Genomic DNA, 26,999 nt, shown 5'->3' on the forward strand with positions numbered 1-26,999 from the left:
ACACCTCCAGGTCTTTTGTTCTGACATTTCCTATAACCTCGTGCACTGCAGCTGCGAAGCCACTTTCCCGGCCCTGGAATATTCCACAGCACAGCCTGGGTGGCCCTGACCTAGCCCGCAGGGGCTGGCCGGCTGCCCTGGCAGCGTGAACCAGGCTATAGCAAGTCATGGCTCTGCTGGCCAGACGGCTGCTGAGGTGGCTTTTTAATCCACCAGCCGTGCCTTCCTAGTGATTGCTTTTATTAGGAAATGTAATGAAAAAGACTATATGAAGCCCCTGCCAGGGAAAAAAAAAAAAAAAAAAAAGCTAATAAGATTTTGCACCAAGTGTGGAGAGAAAAGAAAGGGGGGAAAAAGCACATTAGGAGTCAGATAATGAGATAAATGAAAGACCGCAGGGAAGATCATTTTTGCAGACTTGCTGGATGGTTGTAAAATTTTTAATTTGCTGAATTCTCTTTTTTCGTTGTCTCTGCCTCTCCCCGTCTCTTTCCCTGGCTTTCTGATGCTCTGAATCCCGTCTCCGTCTGTCTTCGCCTCTCCTTCTCTTCCCTGGTTGCTCTCCCTGTTTCAGCTCTTGCTTTTTGAGCGTGCGTGCGCGTGCGTGCGTGTGTGCGTGCATGCGTGCGTGTGTCCTTTCACCATGGCCAAACCTGCCCCTCGGGACTGGGGCAGGAGGCTGGCACCTTGGGCAGCGGGCCCCACCCAGTTAGAAGGAGCAGGAGGACAAAGGCCTGCCGCTCCCCACCCCCCTTCTAGGGAGCTGCTGTGATTTCGCTGAAGGGAGAGAAAGAGGGAGAGATCAAGTAAAGAAGGAGGAGAAAAATGGAACTGCGGAGGAAGCACAGGAGATCAAAGACCAGAGGAGTAAGGAGAAAGAGAAAGCCCCCGCTGCTCCCACAAATCGATTCTCGGCAATGCCCGCCCTCCCGTCTGTGCTCTGAGCTGCTGAGCAGAATGCCACCTCCATGGGACGCCAGGCCTGAACAGAAGGGCTCTGGGGGCACGGGGCAGGCACACGGGCCAGGCTGCTAGGGTCCACTGGGCCTGCCTTGCCTTGTGGGGAGAGGTCTCGCTTCCCCAGGACCCCCCTGTCACCACCCAGGCTTTGAGGAGGTCCTCTCCAAAATCTCGTTTGGGTACTGGCTTTGGCAGACGCCTTCTTTCTGTTCCACACTTGGGAATTCAGAGGTGTCTCGTTGCTTCTCTGCATAAATCCCAGGTCACACTGCAGTTGGAGGGCTTGAGTGTGGACGCGATGAATAGCTTCCCCATGGGGAGGAGGAGCCTGTGAAAGTACGGGAATGAATGGCTCAGGGTGGAGACACGTTGTCGGTTATTAGGAAAAATCTCTCTTGCTCTTCCATCCCTTTTTCCTTCCCCAGTGGGGATGATCTGTTCCGCGTCCTCCCAGGGAAGACTTCTCTCTCTGTGCTCTGCCTCCAGCAAAAGTGGGCTGTGGGCGACCTAGGGGATGGGCGTTCCCTCTACCGGCCACCACAGAAGAGAAAAGAGCCATGGAAATCGGCAAGGTCTCCCGGAACCTGTCAGAAGCGGGTGTGGGGAGCCCCCGACGCCGGCTGGACGGAGAAGGTGGATTGGGACAGAGATAGGCAGTCCCAAGTGGGAGGATGGTTCAAGGTCAGTGGGAGGGGGGGTGGTTGCCACTGGACCGTGGAGTAAAATAAACTGGGAATAAGAGCAGAGGCACATGGTGCTTCCTATGGCTCTAGGCTCTGCAAACCTGAGGGTATCGACTTATTTAATCCTCACCACAATCCTGTGAGGTTGGTACGATTGTTAACATCTCCATTTTATACCTGAGGGAACTGAGGCATGGTGAGAGGTTGCCCCTCCACGACAGGAGACCGGTTCGGGAAAGTACCAGAGACGAGTCAAGGAGAACAGCACTGTGGTTAGGAACGTGAACTTTTGGGCCAGACAGCCCGACATGGACTAGCTGTGGGACCTTGGAGGAGATGCTTAGAACTTAAGGTCACCCCTTCAGAGCAACATGAAGGGCACCGAATGCCTGTCGGTTAAACATGGGCAGCACCTGGCCCCTGAGCTCAGTCAGAGGCAGCGCTTAACACCATTAACCACCCATGGGAGGAGGGGAGCATCTTCGGTGCTTGGCAGCTCCAAGCCTCAGCTTCCCACCTCTGGCCTCCCACCAGAAACACTGGAGATGGGCCCTCCTGGGGATCAACATCTTAGGGGCACGCAGTCCTGCAGGCAAGCCCCAGAGAGCCCTAGCACCCGCCGCACAGCCCCTCACCCCAGGGCCTCCCCCCTTCCCTGACCTGGTGATCCCCCAAGGTTCCCAGGCTGTGGGGGCACTCCCAGCACTGTGGCTCAGTGAATTGTTCAGGGAGTGTGTCTCCCTCCTTGCCTGCCTCCTTCCCTTCCCTCGCCCCTGCTTTTCTCTTGATGGAGAAGGCAACAAATTAGGCAGAAAGGAAAATGTTGACAGTTCCCAGCCCTCCCTTGCTAGCGATAAAGAGAAATAGGTTAACCGCTGAAGCTTTAGGCGGATCAAACACAGTTTGTGAGATACTTCAAATGTATTATTCATCTCACCAATGAGATGCAATCTTGCGTTTTCTCTTGTCACCCCATTAAGAGGAACCCTTAGCCACTGTGGAGATGCTGGGCTCCAGAGAGGAGGAGGCACCTTCAGAATGCCATCTTTTCAATATTAAATCAGTAGGTCTGTCTCCCGTCCTTCTTTCTCCTCTTGAAGCTTTCCAAATGGGTAGGTCAACTTGCCAGAGAATCCAAGGGTACGAAGGCTGCAGGTGAGACCCATGGAATTGGGCACGACAAACACTTGGAATCAAAGAGTAACTAACTGTCACACTTGGGAGGCAGGAGATGGAGACCTTGACCCTGGAAGGTCCTCCATGTGCCACTTGAACTTGAGGTATGTAACTCTCACAGGCTGGACGAGCTCTCAGAGAAGGCATCTCACCCATGCCATTCGCTCTAAGTCGCACTGTGGATGGTGAGGTTGCACTCACCCTATAGTTGGATGCCCAGAGGAAGGATCTGGATCCAGACAAAACCCTTAGGCCTTGTGACTGGGACAAGTGGAGGCCCCTGAGGGTTCTATATTCATTCCTTGCTCCTCTTCCTTTTCCCCTTTGGCCACTGAGGTCCCCTGTGGGCCCCTGCCAGCATCCCAGGGTTCTGAGACACCAGGGCAAGCTTCCCCAAATCACACACTGCCCCCTTCTTAAACCTCACCCGGAGAAGAAACCATTCCAACCTCCCATGCTTTTGCCCCACTGTCTCACAAACCTCCCACTTGTACAGCGGTGGGACTAGAGAGCGGGCACTGCTGGTGGAAGGAGAGATTAGAACAGCCCAAAAGGAAGGATTTTGACATGATGTATCAAAAAGCCTTAGAGTGTACATTCCCTTTAACCCAGCAATTCCATCTCTTAAAAAGTGCTCCAAGGAAGCACTGGACAAGTGTGCAAAGCTGTACAAAAATGTCCAACCCAGCTTTGTTGATAATGGCAAAACCTGCAAACATCGGGATCGAGTGGGGCTCGATCCCAGCACCCTGAGACCATGACCCCAGCTGAAGGCAGACGCCCAACCAACTGAGCCACCGAGGTGCCCCTGATCCTGCAAACATCTTAACACCACAGTCATAAAGGATTGGCTAAACAGTTGCCTTCTGATGCAGTCATTTACAACCAGATCCCGCAATATGGGGGAAAAAATATACACATATATTTTCATTCTAAAAAAAAATGTCAAAGAATAGAGGTAAAGCGCACTCCCCACTCCTTAATCCTAACCCAGTCCCGTTCCTCCCCTCAAAGTACTCGTTATTACCAGTTTAGCATGCATCCTCGCAGACCGTTGTTTTAAAGAATCGCATTTAATATAAACAAATAATAAATTCAGGTTATGCAAGTTGGTAACGAGAGAGGCATCCATGCAAAAAGAAAAGTCCCGCTGCTCGTACACCAAAATGTCCAGAGTATTCAGCCTTAAAGAGTGGCACTGTATATGGTTTTTACTTTCTTCTGCAGGATTTACTGTGTTTTCTACAGGAACAGAAAAGAGAAACAATGCTCTTTTAAAATATAGTAAAACACGAGGAATTGATACCGGGGCTGCCTCTGAGGAGTGAGAAGGGACCGTTTGCCGGGTACGCTTTTATGTTTTTGAATTTTGCACCTTGGACAGGGATTACCTATTCAAAAAATGAATAAATTTTTTTAAAATTTAACATGGCCAGAAAATAAAATAAGGGGGGGCTGGTGGAGAAGACCTTCAAAGGGCAGCATGCCCTGATATCCCGGGGCTCTGTGAAATCCTTCAAGCTGTAGTAACACGTTCTGAATCTGCTCAGGATCCACTCCAGTAATGCTAGTCTCTTTCTGACTTACCAGGCAAGGAATTAGGGCCCATAACCTGGAAGAAATGAGCTAGGGTCTAAAATAAACCAGGCTGCCAGCCAGAAATAACTTTGTAATAATTTACAGCACAGCAACAGTAATGGATCAGTTGAGCTCGTTTTCATACTTTTTCAAAGTATTTTTCATCTCCTTTTAGTTCTCCTAATTTTCCTTGAGGCTACCTGCTGCCGTCAGGTGCCTGGACAGGAAAGGACAGGGCCCAAGACCTGTCTGAAGGGCCACTGTTTGAAGTCTGCCCCCAAAAGATCCATGTTTCCCAGGGCTGGGTATTGGGTCTCCGACAAGAGTCGGCCATCCCTCCTGCCCGGGGCAAGTCTGCTCCATCAGCCCCCAGCTCCTGCCTTGGGTTCCTAATTTGGGTACCCTACAAGGATAATCCACCTTGCCCCCCGAGACTGGCTGTGACATGTGGGGTGGTGGTTGACAGACCCTACAGCAAGGTGGCTGGCCAGTCAGAGCAGAGGGTCCCCAAAGCTGGGGCGGCTTCCAGGCATCCGCTGTGGGGGAGGGTGTAGATGGCAGGGTGGGGGCTCTCTGAGGCCTGGGATAACGACTATTTATCAACCAATGACAGACATTTTTAATCGACCATGTTGTGAGAGGTACAGGAGATGACATGTGTCTGTGTTTGAGGACACAGGCAGCCCGCCCAGCCTAGAACGTGCTCCATGAAGTATTCATTCCCTCCCCGGGAAGTCTCCTCCCCAGGTCCCCCCCCTCCAGGGCTACCAGTCACCCCTTCCTCCTCTGGGCTGCCCCACCCCTCTCCACTCATATATCTCCCGGGACTGTCATTGGATGCCCATTTCACACACAGTCTCACCAGACCGAATTCCTTGAGGGCAAGATTTGTATCCAAATCAGTTTCGTGTCACATAGTAGGTCCTCAGAAACTATTTCCTGAATAAACAAATAAATGCAATTTGGGGGCCCAGGATTCTTATAAATTCTCACTAAGCGGTCTCACTCCTGGCCCAGAAGCTGCCCTAAGCCCTGAAGCGCCCTGCCCCGACTCACTCCAGACCAGACCCAGAGGAGGTAGGGGCAGTGAGCTGCAGGGGCGGCCTGGCGTGGTAAAAAGTGGGCTGAGCTGGGCTCCTGGCCACCAGAGACTTAACTGCTCCGGACTCAGCTCCTTCATCTACACGTGATCATTAGATCAGATCAGCAGCTGAAAACTCAGATACCTACACAGGAACGGAGTGTGGGGAGGGAAGCAAAGGGTGGAAGACAGCGCAGTCGGGTAGCTGGTGCATCCCCTGAACGGCACTGCCCCTCGCTGCCAGCTGGTCATTGTGGGTTAAGTGTGGCGAGATCTTCTTATTTTTCGAGACAAGCCAGAAATCTAGATTTTTAGGCGAAGTCTGGTGACCAGGTCAAACTCAAATCCATAGACCCTTTGCACCTGGGACAGGAACACCAGCTGACCACTCACCTCCTTTCTCGCTCTTAAATTCTCCGAATTTCAAGAAAGTGGCAGGGATACCTATGTTTGGGGTGAGGGGTAGACTTTTAAGGGCAAGACTCAAAGTCCGGGGCTCATTCTGGCAACTGCCATCCTGACCCCCAAACTGCTACTCTGAGTGCTGTCCCCCGCCTGCCACCAACCGCCCCCACACAGCAGGCAGAGATGGGGGGTGAGGAGGAGCCACCGGCCGCTTGTCCCAGGGTGGGCCAGAGGGCCACCCCTCACTTTCTGCCCTTCCACGTGCCTGCTCCGCGCCGAGCTCCAGGCCCAGGGGCAAACGTGCTGCCTCACCTTGCCCCGCACAGGGGCGCCCACCGGTGATACCGTCTCACCTAATAAATTCCTGTCAGAGAAGCTGTCAGGGCCTGGGAAATAAATAATGATATTTAACATTTTGTAATAACAACAATTAACCAGTAAATAATGTCCTTTAAACTGCAAACGCTGGAGTAAATTAATTCTTCTAATGAGCTGTCAGGCACGGAAGAAAAAAAAAGGACCCGTTTCCTTTGGTGCCACGCGGCTGCCGTGTGAGCAGCGGGGGAAGCGCACCTCGGCCCCGGGGGCTCATTACCGGGAGGCACGCGGCGCGGGGTTCCCGGGGATCGGCGGGCCCCGCCTGCTCCCAAGTGGCGCGCGGCCGCCGCTGTCCGCTCTGCACCTGGCGCCCCCGGCCCGGCCGCGCGCCGCACCGCGCACCGCCAGGTGCCGATTGCCGCTGAGCCGCGCGGCCAGCATTTCAATTAGAGACGCCCGGCTCCCTGGCCTCCCCCCAACACACACACCAGGGCCCGCGCTCAGCCTCGGGGAGGCTCGGGGCACGAGGCTGGGGACAGGGGAGGGGGAGAAGCCCGGCGCGCATGCCTAGTCCTTGCTGCGTGACCTTGGAGAGCTTTCCTGCCCTCTCTGGACGGGGACGTCGTAAATGGAAATGTGAAGCTAATCAAACCAGATGTGATTACTTCTGAGCTCCCCAGAAGCCTGTGACCATAAAAAGACACCTATGAGTAAGGCAGCTCTTTATGTACTGATTCGGAGTCATCTCCACGATATATTGTCAGGTGACAAAAGCAAGGCACAGAACAGTGTGCAGGGTCTGCTACATCTTGTGTATTAAAAATAGGACGAAAGAAAGAGAATATGTGTCCCTATTTGCTTGTATATGTCTAGACAGGAAACAGAATATGTGCTCGCCTCTGGGGAGGAGAACTGGGAGACTGGGGTGGGAAGGAGGCTTTTCACCGAATAGGCTTCCAACCCCTTATGTTTGGAACCATGCGCAGTTATTACCCATTCAAAAAATAAAAGACAAAGCCACACACAGCAGAGGTCATTCTTTTTTTTTTTTAACCATTTTATTTATTTGAGAGACAGAGAATGAGAGATAGAGAGCATGAGAGGGAAGAGGGTCAGAGGGAGAAGCAGACTCCCTGCCGAGCAGGGAGCCCGATGTGGGACTCGATCCCGGGACTCCAGGATCATGACCTGAGCTGAAGGCAGTCGCCCAACCAACTGAGCCACCCAGGCGCCCGGCAGAGGTCATTCTTGACTCTCGGCAGCTTTCGGAAGTGGGAGCCCCAGGGGCATAGATGAACTGGGACCCTACCTGAAAACCCTAGGGAGAGAGCACCCTGCCCGCCGCCCTAGAACACGAGCTCATGAGTCAGGAAGTCCTTGCCAGCATCTAATCACATTCCCTCCTGCTACAATTGGAGTTTCTCCCCAGGTTCTGTATTTGGTGGGCGGAAGGGCTGATGGTTTTATGCAGAAAGTGGGGGGGGGGGGTATAGCCACTGTCTGGAGAAGAGAGAATGTAGACAGTCATGGCCTTCTGGAGCCACATAGGCCTGGGTGTGAATCTACTTCAGGCACTTGCTAGCTCTGTGGTCCTGTGTGGCACTCTCCATTGCTAGCCTTCAGAATCCAGATGTCCCTGCCTCCCTCAGGGAGGACATCAGGTGCTGAGCTCGATGAACAGGCATCCACCTCCCACAAGGACCAGCCCAGGCCCTTTGCTCCCCGGGACAGACTGAAGACCCCTTTCACAATCCAGGGCCATCTGGTCCTCAAATCTATGCCTTCCCACAAGGCCCAACGCCAACCCGCAAAGGAGATGGATATGTGGCCTCGCTGGGGCCAGGGGCAGCTGTGCCCACTTAGCACCTAAATTACCATGCTCTAAATCCAGAACAGGCTCAAGGTAGCTGGTGGCTGAAAGTGTTGGAGCTGGAAAATCAGCCAGGCCCAGGGCTCGAATGAAGCACCGGGAAGGCCTGGGGTGGGGGTGGCAGTGGGGCTGGTGCTAGAGGGCTGGGAGCTCAGCTGAGGGCTGAGCAAGAGGGCCCCCAGTCTCCTATTGCCAGCTGACCAGCTCCATGTTCATCTCTTTGTACCTTCGCTCTCCTCATAAGGGGTCTCCCGATTCGAGAGTTTCTTAGCTAGAATAGATTTGAAAAGCCCTGACCTTGGCCATTTAGAACACCCTGCTGCCTGTCCCAGGCCCCGCTCGTCACCACCTAGATATAGTAACAGGACTGGGGGAGGGAAAGGGAAGTGGGAGCCACAGGGGAAATGTGGGGAGATGGCCAGCGTGGCCCCCTGACCCTCCTGTCTCCTCAACACCTATCACATCAGGGTGAACGTTCAGGGGAAAATTGCTGATTGTGGGACTGCCTGAGAGAGTCTCCCTTCCCTGGCAGCCTGGAGGAGAAGAAATGGCTTCATTTAACCTGACAGGATCCAGGGAGGGGAGAGAATGAGGGCATGTCTGGTGTCAACTCTAAGACAGTGTCGGTGGCTAAGGCTGAGGGAAGGGAGTCTAACAGATCTGGGTTCAAATCCAGGCTCCCTCACCTATCAGCTGTGTGACTCAGGACAAGTTGCCTAACTTCTCTGAGCTTTGGTTTCCTCCTCTACAAAATGTGGAGAATGGTTCCCTATCTCTTTGGGCTGCTGTGAGGGTTAAGATGAGGTCTAAAATACTTAGCATAGTGCCTGGGCATGAAGTAAGCCCCCAGTAAAAGGCTGTTTCTGTTCTGGTGAGCTTTTTGCTGGCCTGCTAGACAAATTCCACCTCCAAGACCAAGAAGGGCAGTTGTCCTGCCACCTGAGGTAGGCAGACCACCTCTGCGGCCCCCTGATTTGGGAGGCAGCCCAGAAAGGCCTCCAGGCTTGGTTTTTGCAGAGGGCAGCAGAAAAAATCAGAGCTGAAGCCGGCAAAACAAGGATCCCAACAGCGGGTCTGAGTCAGCTCCTCCTGGGTCTGGGGGTTCAAGAGCCTTCCTCAAGGTCACACGACCTCCCAGTCATCCTGCCCTCCACGTGACCGCCCCCTTGGCCTGAGTCCTCTGAGGGCCTGCCCGGGCACCTGTGAGCCTGTAGCACCGGCTGGGAAAGCACGGGGTGTTCTAGTGCATGGAGGAAGCTGGGTCTCAGCCACACGGAAATTAAAACCAGCTTGCCCAGTGCTGAGTTACCATGTCGCCTGAAATCAGATTGATTTCTTGGACTTGTTGTGACGGCAGAGTTACAATTGATTCGTCTGGATGGCGGGGAGTTTATCTATTTGGAGCTGTCTGTCATTGATCTGAATAAGCTTCTAAAATAGCCCAAATACCTGGTGAGGGCGAGGTTGCCACCAAGCCCGGCTCAATATTAATTATAATAATGAACAGGCATGAGGAGGGCTGGTTCATTGCCTGACCTACAGGGCTGGCCTCTGTGAGGTTTCGTGTTTAATATTCATTGCAGGCCAACCCATGCAAAGAGGGGGGCGGACGCTTCTCAACTGGGGGAAGTTTGCACAGGACAGAGAAGGGACTGGTGCTGTTGCAACAAGAAAGGTTTAGGTTCGGGGCGCCTGGGTGGCTCAGTCGTTGAGTGTCTGCCTTAGGCTCAGGTCATGGTCCCAGGGTCCTGGGATCGAGCCCCGCATCCAGTTCCCTGCTCGGCGGGAAGCCTGCTTCTCCCTCTCCCACTCCCCCTGCTTGTGTTCCCTCTCTCGCTATGTCTCTATCTGTCAAATAAATAAAATCTTAAAAAAAAAAAAAAGAAAGGTTTAGGTTAGACCTCAAGGAGGACTTCCTAATGACTAAAAGTGTATGGAGAGAGCATACCATTCACTCGTTAGCCAGGACAAACTATTTCTTCCTGCGTCTGTTTCCTCTGTAAGGTGGGGATTATGATACTTCTCATAACTGCCACCACCTCTGCTTCTGGCTGAAAATAAGACAAAGCAAAACACTGGAAGCCTCTTCTGGTTCAGGGAGAAGCAGAAGGGTCCTACTCTAGGTAAAAAAGCATCTGCCTTTCTCAGCTTTGGCACAGAGTAAGCATTCAATCAATGGAGTTGTTATTATCATAATTATTGATTCGACGAATATTTATTGAGCACCCCTAGGAAACACTGGTGAACGAGCCATGATCCCCTGCGTTGGAGGAGATGAAGCCTGGGTTACTATGGGAGCCAGGACATCCCCCTTGCTGTAGGCTCTCAGGAACAAGGGAGGGCCCTAGGGGTGGGAGACAGCTTGGAAGTTGTGCCTGGAGGCCAGTGGAGGACCATGAGGACCTCACTGGGTGGCTGCAGGTCCCAGGCTGTGTCACCCAGCAGTAGACAACTCCACTAAAGATCAGTCAACAAGAGCCCCTCCAGAATAACGTTCTTCCAGGAAGAAGAGGATCCTTCCCCTAAGGATCTGGCAGAAATGTGATCAAGCTTGGGGTTCAGGTCTGCAAGAAGCAAAGAATAACAAGCTGTCCCTGACAACACCAGCTGACATGCAGCAAGGAGCATGGAGGATGAACCAACATCAGGACTTCCTGGCTGAGCTTTGGAGGGCGTGAAGGAGACCCTGGATGGAGAGACTCCCAGGCCTGCCTGGGAGCCTGGTCTGCTGCCTCCCATGCAACATTCCTTGCTCTGTCCCTGCAAAGCTCTCCTCTCTCTTACAGCTTGTGGCTGGCAGGGACCCCCACGGCCAGCCTTAAGAGAAACATCAGAAGAAAGTTAATAGTGAAACACTCTGGCGGATCTAATTGATTTTGTTTCCTATTGGTTCCCTAATATAGGCAACACTGTTCCTGCCGCTTTTCTGGGCTGGAGATTATGTCATAAATAAAGAGATTTGCTCCCTATTTCCATGTGCTTATCTTTAATAAGTTAAGAACTCAACAAGCTTTAGGAGGACTTGAAATAAGCAAGGGAGTCGGCGGTGGCTTCGGCTGGGCTGTGGCAGTGGCCTTCACAGCTTCATTTCAGCAGAGGGGAGTGCAGATGGCTGAGGCCGGTGGGGGGAGAATTTGCATTCTGCACTGGGGCTGCACTGGATCCAGGCTCAGCTGGAAGAAGACAGGAGCGGGAGGGAGAGGCGGGGGAGGGAATTCAGGGTGGCGAGTGTGGCAAAATGGATGGACAGGGCCCCTGAGGCTGAGGACACCATGGGGGTGGCAACCGTAGGTTCTAGACCTAGGGAGCCTGAGTTCAAATCCCAGCCCCATCATTGCTTACCGGCTGTGTGACCTTGGGCTGTGTTCCTTGGCTCTCTCTCTCTTTCCTCATTTTGAAGACGGGTAATATCATCTATCTCATAGGTTGCTGTGGGACTCGACAACAAGCAAAGAGCTTAGAACAGAGCCTGGCACGGGGGTGTGTGCATGCAACATGTTCGCCAGCACGTTCCCATGAAGACACCACCTAACTCCATGGACCTTAACTGGCTACTGAGCCTCTGCCGCGTGCCAGGCGCTGGCCTGGGCATCACCGATGAGTGAGACACTCCTGGGCCCTGACCTCAAGGAGCACCAAGCCCGCCGGTGCCCCAGCACCCATGACTGGCATGAGCTGCGTACCCACACTGAAGAGATCTGGCGAGGGGTGACCCCTTCCTGGGGAGGCTGCCATTCTTATGCTCCGGTCTCGAGGCTCACCCACTCTCCAGTTCCAGACACGCCACGGATTAACTCTCATTTCCTTGAAGCTGACAGTGAATGGAAACTGTGGGGTAGGTGCCGAAACGGCCCCCCTCGAGACTGCCACCATCCACCACACACTTAACGTGTGCCAGACTGTAAGGATCAGGATTTGAACCCAGGCCCACTGACTTCCCCCGCTCTAGGCACTGTCCTCTCTTCCTCATGCTGTGCTGACGGCCACAAGCATTAACGAAACACATAAAATTTGCAAAACCCTAGGCTAAGAGCTAAGGGGATAGAAAAGTGAATGTAACAAGCATTTATTGAGTCCCTACTCTGTGCCAAGCCTTCCTACAGGTTATCTCACCGAATACCTTTCTGAAAGGCAAGTGGCACTGTTTTCCCTTTTTTTTTTTTTTTTATATTTCATTTATTTATTTGACAGAGAGAGCAAGACAGCACAAGCAGGGGGAGCAGCAGAGGGAGAGGGAGAAGCAGGCTCCCCGCTGAGCAGGGAACCCGATGCAGGGCTCGATCCCAGGACCCCGAGGTCATGACCTGAGCCGAAGGCAGACGCTTAACTGAGTGAGCCACCCAGGAACCCCTGTTTTCCCTTTCTAAGTAAGGAAATGGAGGCCCAGAGAGGCCCAGAAACTTGCCCAAGGCAAGCATGAGGTTGGGATGGCTTGAACCCAGACCTGACTTCCAAGCCTAGGCACTGATGCCCCTCAGCCCCTTGATGAGCGGTCTCTCTGTCCAGTGGGTCCTGCTCTCGCAAACCACTAACATGGCTTTAGAGAAACCCGCAGCCGTCCCAGCTTATCCAAAAACATCCAGCATGTGCCCACCTCCACCCTTCTCCCCTCACAGCAACTTCCCCCCACTCACTCACAGAAGACAGAGGGCAGGCCCAACAGCCTTAAGCCAATCTGTTGCTTATCCTCTACGTCAGGAAAGAAGGCTCCTTAGGACCTTCACTCCTTCCCTGAGGGGGAAATCAAGGCTCAAACATATGTCAGGTCTTGGCCAGACCCTCTGAGTCAGTGGGGCTGAGACCAGAACCACACTCCCACCTCCGCTTCCCAGTGGTACATGGGGCCAAGTCAATGATTCCAGGATGCTGCTCAGCAGCCCCATCAATTTCTGCAGCCCGTCTGAGCCAGATTATAAGAAGTTCTCCCTTCGTGGGCAATTTTGGAGAAGCTCAGTGTCAGTTTAAAAGCTTTCCAGTGAGGGACAAGACCAAGAAACTGTTTTTACCCCTCTCTGCAAAGGGGCTCGAAGTGGAACCCTCCCCCCTCCCAAAGGTCTTGGGTGGCCCTTTCCCAGGAGGAGATGGTTTCCCTCTCGGACCCACATTTTGCATTCACCCTCTCTCCTCCAGACCATTGTCCAGACCCACAGATTCTGTTGCTTTAAGGATTGGTGACCTCACAGTCAGTTGCCATAGAGACCATTGTGATGTCACAAGCAGAGGACAAGTAGTTCAAGGAGGAGTGGAGGGTAGAAATGCACGGCTAGGATTGAGGGACACCCAGGGTTTCTGTCCTATTTTCATGCCCAGAAAAGGAAGTGTCTGGAGCTGGATTCCGATATCTGAGGGAGACCTGGCCATGTTTCCCTGTGTTCTCCTGAGACTAAGAGACCTCTGAGACCCACCAGAAGGGTCAGTGAAAACAAACATCAGAAACACTCCCCACCCCGGGGTGGTAAGTGGGCTACCTTTGTAGCACAAAGGAATGAGACTGGATGTCAGGAGGAACCACGTAGCTGGAAGATCCCCATGGAGGGGAGAGGTTGCCTAGCCTTAGGAAGCTCGAACCATGGGAGACAGCCTCTAGGGCTTTTATTATTTAAGCATCTTGTAGAGATAGACCTGCCGCATCACAGTGAGTTGAAACTCTATCTCCCCTCCCTGGTCTGGGAGCTCCTTGAGAGCACTCTGCCTCTACATATTCCCCTCAGATCCCAGCACAAAAAGATGTTCCCTCATTCAGTAAACAAATGAGTGAGAAGGTGATGAACGACCTGGGTAGGTAGTTGGGTAGGATGCAGGAACGCACGGACAGACGGATGGATGGACATACAGGCAGGAGAGGAGCCTAGATCATATACAGGCCCACTAAGCTTTGGAGCTCTACACCTACCTACCTCTCTAGCTGCATCCCACCACATCCCTTTTGTCTGTGATCAGGCCACATTAACCATCTCTCAGTCCTGCTGACTCCAGGACTTTGCACATGCTGTTCCCTCTGCACGGAATGCACTTCCTTTCCCTCTTCAACCAAGTTAACACCTATTCCTCCTGCGGCTTTCTACTCAGTCATCACCTCCTCAAGGTCGCCTTCCCTGACAGGGTCAAACCCCCCAGTGTAGGTCTCCACAGCCTTGTGAACCTCTCCCGAGCACCTGATAGGTTACAGTTTGTATTTAGTTAGGTGGCTCTGGGTAAGGTGTCCTATTTAGACTGTGAGCTCTGAGCCAGCGAGGCAATGCTGGTTTTTGTTTTGTTTTGTTTTAAGATTTTATTTATTTATTTGACAGAGAGAGACACAGCGAGAGAGGGAACACAAGCAGGGGGAGTGGGAGAGGGAGAAGCAGGCTTCCCACAGAGCAGGGAGCCCGATGCGGGGCTCGATCCCAGGACCCTGGGAGCATGACCTGAGCCGAAGGCAGACGCTTAACGACTGAGCCACTCAGGTGCCCCAACAATGCTGTTTTCACTCACTGCTGTACCCCCAGCACTTGGAACAGTGGATACTTAATAAATTTTGTCTATTGAATAAGTTAATAAGTGACCAGTCCTGCCCTCGCCTGTTCCAAGCAGCCTACCCTCCACGGACTGCACCAGGGGACAGAATGTAGACATAGGCCCCCTGCAGGTGAACCCAGGACAGAGGCCAGAGGTTCAGGGAGCCTGAGGTCCCTCCCACACCTGCCCCTGCCAAGGCCCCCCGGCACCTATGCCTTTCTGCTCTGCCTTGTTAATACATCTTGGTTTCACCATGAACTGCCTACAAATCACTCAGCCGCCAAGGGCTGCAGGGTCCTCATCTGTACAATAGGGATAATAACAGTACCTACCTCAGAGGATTGTTGTGAGGATGTAGCTAAATCCCTCAGCCCAATGTCTAGTAACAGCAAATAATAAGTGGTGCTAGTATTCTTATTTTTAGAGGTCAGGAACAGCCCATTGGATTCAGGGGCGAACTTCCAAAAAAACCGAGAATATACTAAATTTTTGTGAATCTGCTTTAAAGGCATGTGGCAATTGTTTTTAATTTTAATTTATTTATTTTTAAAGATTTTATTATTTTTTTTAAGATTTTATTTATTCGAGATAGAGCAGGAGCCAGGGGACAGAGGCAGAGGGAGAAGCAGGTTCCCCACTGAGCAGGGAGCCAGACACGGGGCTCGATTCCAGCATCCTGGGACCATGACCCGAACTGAAGGCAGACGCTTAACTAAACTGAACCCCCCAGGCGCCCCTAAAGATTTCATTCTTAAGTAATCTCCACACCCAATGTGGGGCTTGAACTTACAGCCCCGAGATCAAGAGTTGCACGCTCCACTGACTGAGCCAGCCAGGCGCCCCTGTGTGGCAATCTTTTCCAAAAAGGCAATACTTAAGACCTTCCCATAAAATATGAGCCAGCTATGAGCCCATTCCTTATGTAATGCCAAAGCTTCATGCCTGGGTGTGGTCAAAGGGGAAAACTCAATTATCCTCCCACGTTCTTCAAAGCAACCCCCCAATCTTGCTTCAGTCATAAAAAGGGTATGGAGCGTGCCCCCAGCTATGGCTTGACCCAGAGTGAGTACTGTTTAGGACAGGGGTGTGAGGTCAGTCTGGCTGGGATATTTGTTCACGCTCCAACCCCCATCCTGCCCTAGTTCTCAGAAGTGGGGGGAGTTGGCCCAGGATTCTGTCAGGTCGAGAGGCTCTCCCTGACAAAAGGAGACCACCTTTTGGTCAGTGGCACCTCCTCCTTGCTTGTCCTATGCATAAATACTCCCACATATATTGACCAACATTCCAGGACAGACCACCCAGGCAAGAAGTCAGTTGGGCATCCTAACTGGTTCTACACAGGAAAGAACTAAGACGCCTTTGAGGAAGCCTGGGAAGCTTTGCTCTCCCCTACCCACCCCCCCAGCTGACTGTAGCCTCCTGAGGCCCAGCTACCAGGGGCAGCCTCAGGCTACACACACAGCTTTCTCCTCCTTTCTCAGGGGCTCACCCTACCTGGTGACCCACTCCTTCACCACATGGCCATCATCCTGGTACCAGGGCCCCAGCCCCAGAGGCCACACCACTGTGAACCCAATGCCTCTGGACAGATGTATTTTATGTAAGTTCAAGCACTAGAAATATTGAGTTCAGGGAATTTTATTTCTAGAGCCCTCTATATTTCTCTGGGATTATCACCTGTCTTTGTTCCCTCCCTCTCCTGGTGATTATCTTTGGACCCTTTCCAAGCCAAGCCACCTTGATTGCTTGGGGAGAAACCTGCCAGCATCCTCCATGGTATCTGTGGGTCTGGTGAGAGTGACCTCAAGGGACCCTTTCTTTTTTTTTTAAATATTTTATTTATTTATTCATGAGAGACAGAGGGAGAGAGAGAGAGAGAGAGAGAAGCAGAGGGAGAAGCAGGCTCCCAAGGAGCAGGGAGCCCGATGTGGGACTCGATCCCAGGACCCTGGGATCACGACCTGAGCCGAAGGCAGACGCTTAACCATCTGAGCCACCCAGGCGCCCAAGGGACCCTTTCTTTTTCCTTCAGTATAACTCTGCAGGTGGCCACACAGCCCAGGCAGCCTTGGCCTTTGGGGACTGGCTTCACCAGGGGACTCTCCAAGTGCCAGGGAACATTGGGGGGGGTGTGATGGTGGAAGGAGAGGCCTCATTCTCCCCAAGTTAGGGAGGGCTATGCTCAGGGTGAGCCTCAGGGTACAGAGGGGAGGGAGAAGGCCAGCTGTTCTCTTTTCTACACTGTGCCAACCTAGCCTGACACCAAATTAATAGCATTCAAATGAGATGCAAAACATTATGCAAATCTAGAGGAGAAGGCTGCTCTCCCCGGGCCTTTGGGCTATTGGAAGGCCAACACCTTAAGCCCTTTCCTGGAGGACCCCACAAGCTCCCTTCAACTCCAACCTTCATCCCTTCAGCACCAGCTGGTGTGAAGATTCCAGTGAGACTGGAGTGACCCTCTCAAGGTCCTCTGATTCATGTACCTCCCCTGGTCTCACCTTCCAAGCACTCAGGGCCTCTTCGATTCTGAAATGGTACAGAGGCAGCTATAGAACTTGGCCTAGCCTCCCTCTGGATGCCAGGATTCTGGATCCCAGCTCATTAGTAGTATATGCAAAATAGATGCAGGGGTTTTTTGCATCTGTTTAATTGTCCATTAAAACGGCCCCACGCCCGTCACCTCCGCACAGGCCCGGGCTGCCTGCAAGCATCATGTGGTTCCCCATGCCTGGTAATTGCTGTGGTGTTGGTGGAGCTGTATTTGCATTTGATTGTCATTTAGCTTTCCATCTTTCTCCTTCAGTCAGACTCGGGATTGGGCTGCTGCAATTGATTATTCATTTTATTTTCAGTTCCTTGGTGGGTTTTCAAAGAGTTTGCTTTATTAGCGCCACAAACTTGAACCCTGGGACTTCCGTCACATGGAGGGGGAAGGCTTCCACCCACCCATCCCAGGGCTCCTACGTGAAAATAATCTAGCCAACACTGTGGATTTTAAGTCCTGTTCCCAGTCTCTCTGTCCCAGCACCTGCCTCATTTCTGCCCAGCCAGCAACATTAAACATTTATGGAGCTGTGGCGGATCAAAGGCCTTGGCTGGGGGTGATGGGCAGGCTGGAGGCCCTGGTTTAGAGATGGAAAGCAGCTCACAACAAACCACTTTATGCTGCTTTCTCCATCCATCCTGGGCTCTTGCTACAGCTGGTGTGGTCCTGCTCCCCGAGCGGGAGAAAATGCCCAGGCGCCAGGACTCCCCATTTACCAGGGTGGGGCCCTCCTCCTACCCCTAAACTCAAAGGGTTGACTTTGGGTACTCCAGGAAGTCTGGCTGGAGCGTAGTATCCCAGAATGTTCAAGATGTTGCCAGGTCTGGGAGCCCCCTCCGAGGAGTGGGTGGAGGTGAGCAGGCAACTCCGAGCCCCTGGGAATCTCTGGAGTCAGGTGGCAGTCTCTTGCCCTTGCTTCCCTAAAGCCCACAAGCTCCCCTGTCGCCACAGAAGATGTAGCTCTGGTTTGAGAGTTATCTTGGAGGAGACTAATTTTCTTCTCCTCTCGCTCAGAAAGCAAGTGTCATCCATTTGAAGGCAGAGACTTCAGAATAAGTGACCAGTGTGCCTCTGATCCTGCAAATTGATGGCTGTTTGGAAGTGGCTTCTCCAGGGCATGCGCTGCTTGTCTGGCACTGTCTGGGCAGAGGCTGCAAGGGTCCTTGGGACCCGAGAGCCCCACTTCCCTCTCTCTGGCCCTCAGCCCTAACGCAACCATTATAACTCAGACCTCCACCCTCCAACCTTCGGAGGTAGCCGTGAACCCTTCTCAGTTACTACCAACTTGCTGTGGTGCTTGAAAACCCACCTTAATAATTCCAGATTCCCTTGTTTGGGTGCAGATATCTTTGTGACAGGATAAATCCTTCAGGATAGCCACCAAGGATGTGCTGCAGCTCAGATGACCACAACGTCTGGCCACTAGCCTACCCCCTCCTTCCTCTTATGTCTCTGCAAGGACCTGTCGCTCCACCAGAGCCAGCCTTCTCACTGACCCCAGACGAGCTCGCATTTTCCACCGCTTTGTCTTCGCACACGCCACTCTCTCAACTTTGGATGTCCTCCCTCTTCCTCTCCACTGACTGGAACCTAAAACTTATTTAAGACTTATTTAAGCTTTCAGTGACCCCCCCCCCACTACCACAAGGAGCAATTGTTCCCCTTCTCCATTATCTCCACAGCACTCGTTTGGCAGTCTTGGGCTTTAGACACTCCTCCCTCACCACCCTACTCCCACTACTGCCGCATCATTTATTCAGAAACATTTATGAGGCACCTACTAGGTGCCAGGCACTGAGCTAGGTTGGGGATGAAGGAGACAGATATGTTCTGTGCCTTCGCAGAGTTGACAATGAATGGGGAAGACAGACAATTAAGTAATTACATAGACAAGGGTCATCTGGATGTGAAGAGTCAGGTGGAGGAGAGAATGGAAGAAATGGGACAAGGGAAGGGAGGCTTGCATGTCTCCAGGCTGCCACTTCCAAATGTGTATTTGACTTAAGTACATTATAAGCCGGCTGCATACAGCTGAATACCACCCCCCCAGGGCATCTTATTGTCCTCAATTTGTGGGTGATGCTGAGCTCTGGGCAGAATGGGTCTCTTGGAGGACATAGACAGGACACTTGACAAAAACTCTACTGCTTCCCAGTCTGGGCCAGTCTCCGCCTCAGCCTAATTGGGAACCCATTGCACAGAGGCCACGTTGACCATCTTTAGGAGGGAGAGACAACCCGGGAGCATTATTCTTCCCATAATGCAGTACACACCCATCCTCTGAACTCAGGGCAGAGTGCTGCATTCTGGGACTTGTAGTCTCCATTGGACCCCCTCCTGAATGCCTACCTTAGTTCAGGCAATAGGGAAGGAGACAGGGCAAGTTCCTGGGTGGCTTCTTCTTGTGAGTACTGCCCAGCCCAGCTGCCAGGAGACAAGCCTGCCAACAGCCTCCAAAACCCCATGAATCATCCTGTCATACCAGGCTCATCCCTGGGTCATGATTCACCCTCATTTTCCCAAGCTACTAAGTCCAGAGGGGCCAGAAATCAAGGAGGAGGTCAGGAATACCTTTAAAGAGGAAAGGAGGACTTTCATGCCATTTGCCAGCATTTCCCCAAACTTCCCTCAGCCACAGAACCTTCTACCTCCCTCCTACGCTGACAACTCTTTTTCTCTCCTCTGCACCTTTCCTGGCTTCCTCTCCTCACCTCTGATCCTTTTGTCAACTCCCCCCCTTCTGCCAATCTTCTGCTACTGTCCTCTTTTTTCTCAGCTTCTTGAAAAGACTGTCCAGCAATCCTCTCCCTCAGATAATTCCACAAGCCACCTACCTGCTGCCTGGCATTCTTTATGGTGGTGGTTCCATTCAAGGAGACTCCCCAGAGCCCACAGGAAGAGGATCTGGAGAGAATCTGATGAGCTGAGCTGGAAGGTAGTAAGGATCTGTGGAGGTAGTAAGGATCAAAAGACTCTCTGAGGAATGAGACTTAAGAGTAGAAGTCTTGCCACCTGCTTCCAGGATGAAGTCAGGAAGGGCACTGGACAAAGACTAGGGTCTGAAAGCTTTGGAGAAGAACCAAGTTCATGTGAAAAGCACTAATCAAAAAGCTATCCTTCTCCCTGGGGGCCACAGGGAGTTCAGCCCTCCTCTTCCTCTACAGGGAATATCATCAGTCACATGGTCATGTCCCATTGTGTCCATTGAGGTTCTTCAAGTGAGCCTACCTATGGAGTCAGAAACTGCTAGGTCTAAACATCAGCCTCAGGGATGACAAAGCTTTCTGTTGCCCTGTGACTCACTGGAGCTCCTGAGCCCAAGCAGAGCCATGGAAGTTTATTTTTCCATGTCCTTGAATGGTATAGCCTCCGTGGCTACTTCCCTGAGCCTCCTTCAAGTCTCCATCTAAAATAGCCTTAGGGAAATGCTTCCACCCTCCATGCTTGTCCCATTTGCTCCACCAGTTCCAGGAAAGTGGGTAGGGATAGGCATGAAGGGTTTGCTCTCACTGGCTGTCACTTCGGTTTCTCCGGTTCTGAGGGGGTGGGGGAGGAGGTGTGTTGCCAAAACTGGGGGTCCTGGAGATCCTGGGCTGCATGGGGACCCAGGATACTACCTTCAGCTGCCCACAGGTTGGCCTAAGTTGCCTCCTGCGAAGAATGTCTTCCCAGGACGCGAGTACCACTGGCTTTTAACTATAATATCAGGATAATTAAGCTTTTCTGTGAGCACAGTTTGCTGCTGATGCAGCTGCCTGGAGCCCTGGCATTTATTGAGCGCAAAGTAATAATTTATTGTCCTTTGTACGCTCAAAAGCCATCTTCATTATCAGCCCAAGACGGAGCTGCCACAAGGGCACGCCGGCCTCGCCAGCTGCCTCACTGGAGAATGTCTTCCCAGGTCACTCTTTGTGCCCTCAGGTACCAGGATGGGGTGGAGTGGGGTGGAGAGGGGGTTGCTCTCTCATGGAGAATCAGGTAAGGACCCCACCTCCTTGGCAGGCTGCTAATAAGGGAGAGGGTGGCAGGCTTGGCTGGGCGTGGGCAGCGCGGAAGGGAGGGGGCCGTGTGCCCACATTAACAGGGCAGTTCTTCCCCAGAGCTGGCGGCGGCGCGGGAGCCTGGGCTCCCGCCTCTGGGTCTTCTGCGCCTTTGCTTGAGACTTTACGGTAAACCGCTCCTCCCGCGCCCCCGCCCCCAGCCCCGCGCGGCGCTCCCCGGCGCCGACGCCAGGCGCTGGCCGTGGTGCTGATTCTGTCAGGCGCTGGCGGCGGCGGCGGCGGCGGCGGCGGCGGCCCCGCTCCCTCTACCCGGCAGGACCCCGCTCCTGGCCCCCGCGCCTACGCCCCGCCGAGCCCCCCGCTTCCCCGCCGTAGCTCCGACCCGGGGCGCGGCCGCAACCGGCACCATGCGCTCGGTAGCCCTGCTGCTCCTGCCCTCACTGCTGGCGCTCCTGGCTCACGGTAAGGGATCCCGGCGTCCGGCGGCAGGACGGGGGCGGGGGCGGGGTCCCGGGGGTGGGAAGAGAGGACCGTACCGCCGCCCAGCTCCTTGCATCTGGCTGCCCAGCGCAAGCACCGCGCTCCGCCGGCTGCGCTGGCCCCCGCGCCGGCCGACCCGGGCGGGGCGCGGGCTCCAACCGGCGGGAAGCTGCCGCGGCTCCCGCCATTCGCGCCCGGCCAAGACCTCGCCTTTAATCATCTCCCCGGATCTAATGGGATTTCTCTGCTGCAATTCATCACGCCACCCCCTCCCCGCACACACTCACGCGCTCACCCGCGCGCTACCTCGCCACACTCTAGGCGTCTAGCAGCGCCCGGGCGAGTGCAGGAAGGGGGAGAAGGCAAGGGGCGGTGAGTCCGGATGGTCCCGCTGGCCGCCCGCCGTCCCGCCTCCCCTACTGCCCGCCAAACTTCGCTCGACTTTGCTGCCCGTACCGGGGCCCCTCGCGTCCTCCCTACGGAGGGACGGAGCGGGATGCGGCCGGACCCGGGGTTGGGACGTCGTTCACCTCCCTCGGCTTCGCGCTGCCACGCCGGAGTCGGAACCTAGAGTACAATTCCAGGGAGAAACTCGGGAGACCCGGGTCCCCATATTCAGCTACTCGCTCTGATGGGCCGCAGCAGCTGAGCTCCTGGGGTAGGGACTCTGCACCACCTCCCTCCCCAAAGTCCTTTCCTTGCGCTCTTCCCCTTGCACACTCCCAGAGCTCTTCCTCCCTCCGGGCCTGCCTTCCTGCTCAGACCCCCGCCCACCCCACGGCCGCAGACTCCTCGCAGGAGGACCGGCACCCCACCCTGCTGCCCCCGGTCCTCCACTCACAGTCCGGTCTCCAACTTCATTGGTCCGGGGTCGAGGGAAGCTTGGCCATGAAGTGAGCAGCAAGGGAGTGCTGGGGAGAGGAAGAGGGCTCTGTGCCTCGGGGAAGGAAGGTCTCCAAGTCTCCACGGGACCTGCCGCCCAGGCTCAAACAAGCATTCATCAAAGCTCCGGACTCCCAGGTCTTCCTTCCACAGCAGCCGGGTCGGCCGGTGGGTTCGCCGGGACCTTGCTTGGAAGTGGGACCCACCGTCCCTCAAAGTATATGGTTGGTAGCTTCTGATGTGGAATGGGGAGAAGGTGGGAGTTTCTAACCTCCTCGTTCGATCTTTTCAGGCCACGTCGGAGGTCAGGGTAGCGGGGCTGGGCCCAGGCTGGGCCCCTGGACGGCAGTTTTCTGCGCTCTGCGTCCCCAGGGACGCGGAAGCTGCTGTCTGAGCCTCCGGCTCCCGTTGCACGCGGTCCGGTGTCCTCGCCCCGCCCCCTGGCTGCCCACGCCTGGTCCTCCCTTGATGCCTAGTCCTCTCTTGGTGCCCAGTACTCAGAACCTAATGTTCACGTTGGTGTGGGGGGGGCAAGGAGCCCACAAAACCCAACCCTGCTGTGGGCTGGGAGAGGAGGGGAGAAGCCTGCATCCTGGCCCACCCATCAGAGGATGTCCCTGGGAGTCCAGCACCTGTCTTGGGGTCTGGCCACGTCTTGCTCTGGACACCTCCCCTGGGGCTCAGTGCCTGTTTCTGAAGCCTCGTGTGTGGGTGTGTGGGTCTGAGTGTGAATGTGTGAATCAGGGCCCAGTGTGTCTGGAATAACAGGTCCAAGTATGTCTACACATCAGGAGGTCTGGATGTTGGGTGGAGGCTCAGCAGTGAGCCGGTGTGATGAGTGTGTAAGGCCACTAGTGTGTGGTGCAGCCTCTGTCGGAGAGCTCCCTGCAGGGCTGGAGTGAGACTGCGGGTCTCCAGGATGGCTGGTGTGGCTGAGAGTTGGGGGATCCCCACTGGGGGGTGTGGGTGCAAGTGTTGGGAGGAATCTGTCCACTCTGTGGCCACGAGTCCGTGTGCCCCCAGCCAGGGTCCCTCCCTGACCCCCCTGGACCTCTCCAATGCCCATGGGGCCACCTGCCCCAAGGGGTATATGGGGTAGGAGTTCACCTGCTGGGCAAGACCTTCATTTTCACTCCCCAAGGGAGAAGAGGAAGCAGCCCTGCAGTGTCAGGCATGAGGAAAGAGGACCTGAACCAGGGCAAGCCCTGGCATGCCCCTCATCTCAGTGGAGATTTGAGGTCCTAGTGGTTGGGGTACTGAGTTGTCTCATCGAGAGGCAGTGCATTTGGCTATCTTAGGGCTCCTGGGGGCTCCAGCCATGAGAAGGCAGGCCTCGAGCAGTAAAGGCCTGGGGCTGTGAGATTTTGAAGCCCAGGTGGTACAGCACAAGGCCTTGTGGCCTTGAGACTGCCCCCCCCCCCCAGCTTTGCTCACACATAGGCTGAGGGACACAGCTCTGGGCAGGCCATGAGATGCCCCTGGGAGCAGCCGCCCAGAAGTGGCTGAAAGGCCCCAGATGTCAGAGGCCTTGAAAGTGGGGGGAAGGGTGAAATCACCTTGGGCCTGGCTCAACCCCTATCCTGCCCCCTGCCCCGCAGTTGCAGGGTGGGGGAGGGTACTGCAAGATCGGTCTCTGGCTTGAGGGGCGCTGTGGGCCACCGTGATCCTCCCGACCAGAGGATAGTGCCCCAGCAATCCTACCACAGTGCGGCAGGAAAGCGGTTCGGGAGGGGTGGCATGTGCCTGGGCCTGCTGTGTCAGTTTAATGATTTGTAATGAGCAATTACCTTTAGTCATCCTCCTAATTTCTGAATATCAATAAAGTTAATTAAACTCTGCGTGTGTGAATGTGGCCTGGGGAGATTGTGAAGGTGGAAGTGGTACAGACTGAGGTGGGGTTGGGTCTCCCTGGGCAGAGGCAGCCTTCCTGGCCGGGTGACCTCGGACCCAATGCTTCCAGTCTCTAAACACTGATGAGAGTGTGTGGCGGGAAGACGGAGGGAAGGGACCACAAGCAGGGGCTGCTCACACTGCCAAGAACTAGGGAATGGTGTCTGGGAGGAGGAAGGAGAGAAGGAGGAGGGCTTGGCCTCCAGGAGTCCCAGTGCAGAAAGGGTTAACAAACCATGCTGCCTTAACCTTAAAATGGTAATTGCTGCTTCCTGCAGACTTAATGGGAGGTGCGGGATTCTAACAGTACGTTTCAGAGTCTGGGGGCTGCAGCGATGCCCAAGCCAGGTCCTGCTCTCCGCCCCGAAGCCTGGCACTTTGGGGTCAAAAAGTGGCTGCTGGGGCTAAGGCCCCATGGGAGGCAGTCTAGATTTCACTCAGAGCCTCAGAGGTAGACATGGTAGACAAGAGGTTCCCCTAGGCTTCTGAGGAGACTAGAGGACCCAGAACCTGCCATGAACTGGAAGGGAAGTCTGGGTTGGCTTCTTGCCCCTCATGGGTCTAAGCTCATCAGGCTTGGCAGGACTTGGCGCCCATCCCAGCCTCCTCAGCAGGGTGGCAGCTTAAAATGCCTTGGGGACAATGATGGGGAGTGAGGCGACACAGGGGCTGGGCTTAATTAGAAACTGGGCTTAATTAGAGCTTTCGCGCCCCTCCCACATTGGCTGCCTGAATGGTGGGAGGAATTCTGAATGTCGGCTTCCTTAGCCCCTCCCTCCACCCGGACGTAGGTGTCCAAGCCGTCCTGCCTGCCCCCACCCTCCTTGTCCCCATCCCTCCTAGCCCATTCAGGGCCACATGTGGGTGTGCTGGCTGGTCTCCGCTCAGGGATGTTGCGCCCCCGCCTGGGCAGAAGGGTCAGAGCTGGGTACCCCACCCCCCGAACAAGAAAGATGTGAAAAAAGGCCTATGGGTAGGGGTTACTTTAGTGAAGGAACCTCTCAGCCCTGATGGTTAAGAGCCCAGGCCCCCTGGGTGCCCTAAGGCGTGCCTCTGCCCTCTCGGAGTCTCCACTTTCTGGAGCGTTCAATGTAAAGTTGCACCAAGCTGATGGTTGCCAAGCCTGGGAGCACATCAGGACCTTCAAGGGCTTGTCAAGTCATGCAGATTTCTGGGTCCCCAGCTTCCTGGCCTGCTCTGAGGGAGAAAGAGCCAAGATCTAAATGTAAGCATCTGGGGAGGGGGGGGAGACAATGCTGCTAGCCATGGTGAGCAGCTGGGAGGTGAGGGAAAGGTACCAGGGGGTCTTCAAGGCCCCTTCCAGACTAATTCCAGCAGGAAGCACCAGGTCCAGGAAGCCCACTCACCCAGCCAGGCCAATCAATCTACCAAACCATCCATGTTCTCAACAGCTTCTGGGCTCTTACCGTTCCTTCTGCCTGAAATTCTTTTCCCCTCCTGGGCCAGTCTCACTCCATCTCATGCTCTGGGTCTTGCCCTGGTTGGCACTTCCTGCAATTCTTCAGCACGCATTTGTGGTTCTTCAGGGGAAGCCTCGCCTGACCTCCAGCTTGGGTCAGGGGACTCTCAGCCTCCCACCATCCCCTGCTTTCTCTCATCAAGGTACCCATCTTGTTGGGTCACAAGTGCCTGGCTGCTTGACACTTCTCTCCAAAGAGCAAGACTGAACTCAGAAAGGAGCCAACCAAGTCTGTTTTGCTCAACCCCTCTCTCTTGGGGCAGTTCCAGAATTCCTATTTGGAAGAAGTTCAGGGTCAGAAAGGAGAGGTCGGTGCATGGCAGCTGAGCCTGTGCCTTGCGGCTGAGTTTGCGTAGCAAGCACACTATTTTTACATAGATTGTATGTTAGGATTTTTTCCTTTTCCTAAGAGTTGGCCAATTATCCCCACTGTAAATTATAGCCTTGACTTAGTTTTTTCGTTCCACAAATTATGCTGTCACGTCGTCAGCCTGAGGTGGCTTGAGGGTGGGATGCTGATGGCCATTCTGAGAAAGCTAAAGCCTCTCTCCAGCCACCCCTTAACACTGCTGGTGTCCCCAGTGGCACAGAGCCTAGCACATGACAGGCATTAAATACATGTTGAATAACTTCATGAGAGTTGCACAGGTAGGCAGTGGTGGAGGTAAGTCCGGAGCCCAGTCTTCTTGCCTCCCTCCCACAGCACCTGCCTACCGCCTCTGCCGGCTGAGAGAGGTGCCCTGTATGAAATTAAGGACTGATGTAAGGGAGGGGCAACCCCATGTCATCTGGCTTCTCACCATAGCTCCCTCATCCATCTCAGCTTCAGACATCCTCACAAAGTTCGGAGGGACCAACATGAAACCTCGGGAGCAGCTCTGAGCCTAGCATGCCCTTGAATGGGAAAGTGGGGGCCTGGGAGTCATCCAAGATCACAATAATTCATGTCCACAAAGCTTTCACATCTCCTGAAAGAACAGTCCCTGGAGTACCTGTATTCACAATTCACTCATTCATTCCACAGACATGTACTGAAGTGTGAGGCCTGGTCCAGAACCCTCAGACTAAGGTTTTCACATGCTTTTTCTATTTAATACAAGAGACTAGGGGCGCCTGGGTGGCTCAGTCTGTTAAACGTCTGCCTTTGGC

The 26,999-nt window shown here is 54.1% G+C and overlaps 2 protein-coding genes across 5 annotated transcripts in view; one reads left to right on the forward strand and one right to left on the reverse strand.

Moving 5' to 3' along the window:
- Positions 1–26,999, reverse strand: part of PIPOX (pipecolic acid and sarcosine oxidase) — a 94,758-nt gene that overhangs the window by 25,000 nt on the left and 42,759 nt on the right. The window lies entirely within an intron of this gene.
- The window catches only part of SEZ6 (seizure related 6 homolog), a 44,015-nt gene continuing 38,426 nt past the window's right edge, over positions 21,411–26,999 (forward strand). For all 4 annotated transcript variants that reach the window (XM_027625464.2, XM_027625465.2, XM_027625466.2 and 1 more), the window contains exon 1: positions 21,411–21,580. In XM_027625464.2, coding sequence (XP_027481265.2) covers positions 21,526–21,580 — 55 coding nt within the window. In that variant the 5' untranslated portion in view covers positions 21,411–21,525. The remainder of the gene's footprint in view (positions 21,581–26,999) is intronic.

The sequence above is a fragment of the Zalophus californianus genome, chromosome 16, assembly GCF_009762305.2.
Source record: "Zalophus californianus isolate mZalCal1 chromosome 16, mZalCal1.pri.v2, whole genome shotgun sequence".
In the NCBI taxonomy this organism is placed as follows: Eukaryota; Metazoa; Chordata; class Mammalia; order Carnivora; family Otariidae; genus Zalophus; species Zalophus californianus.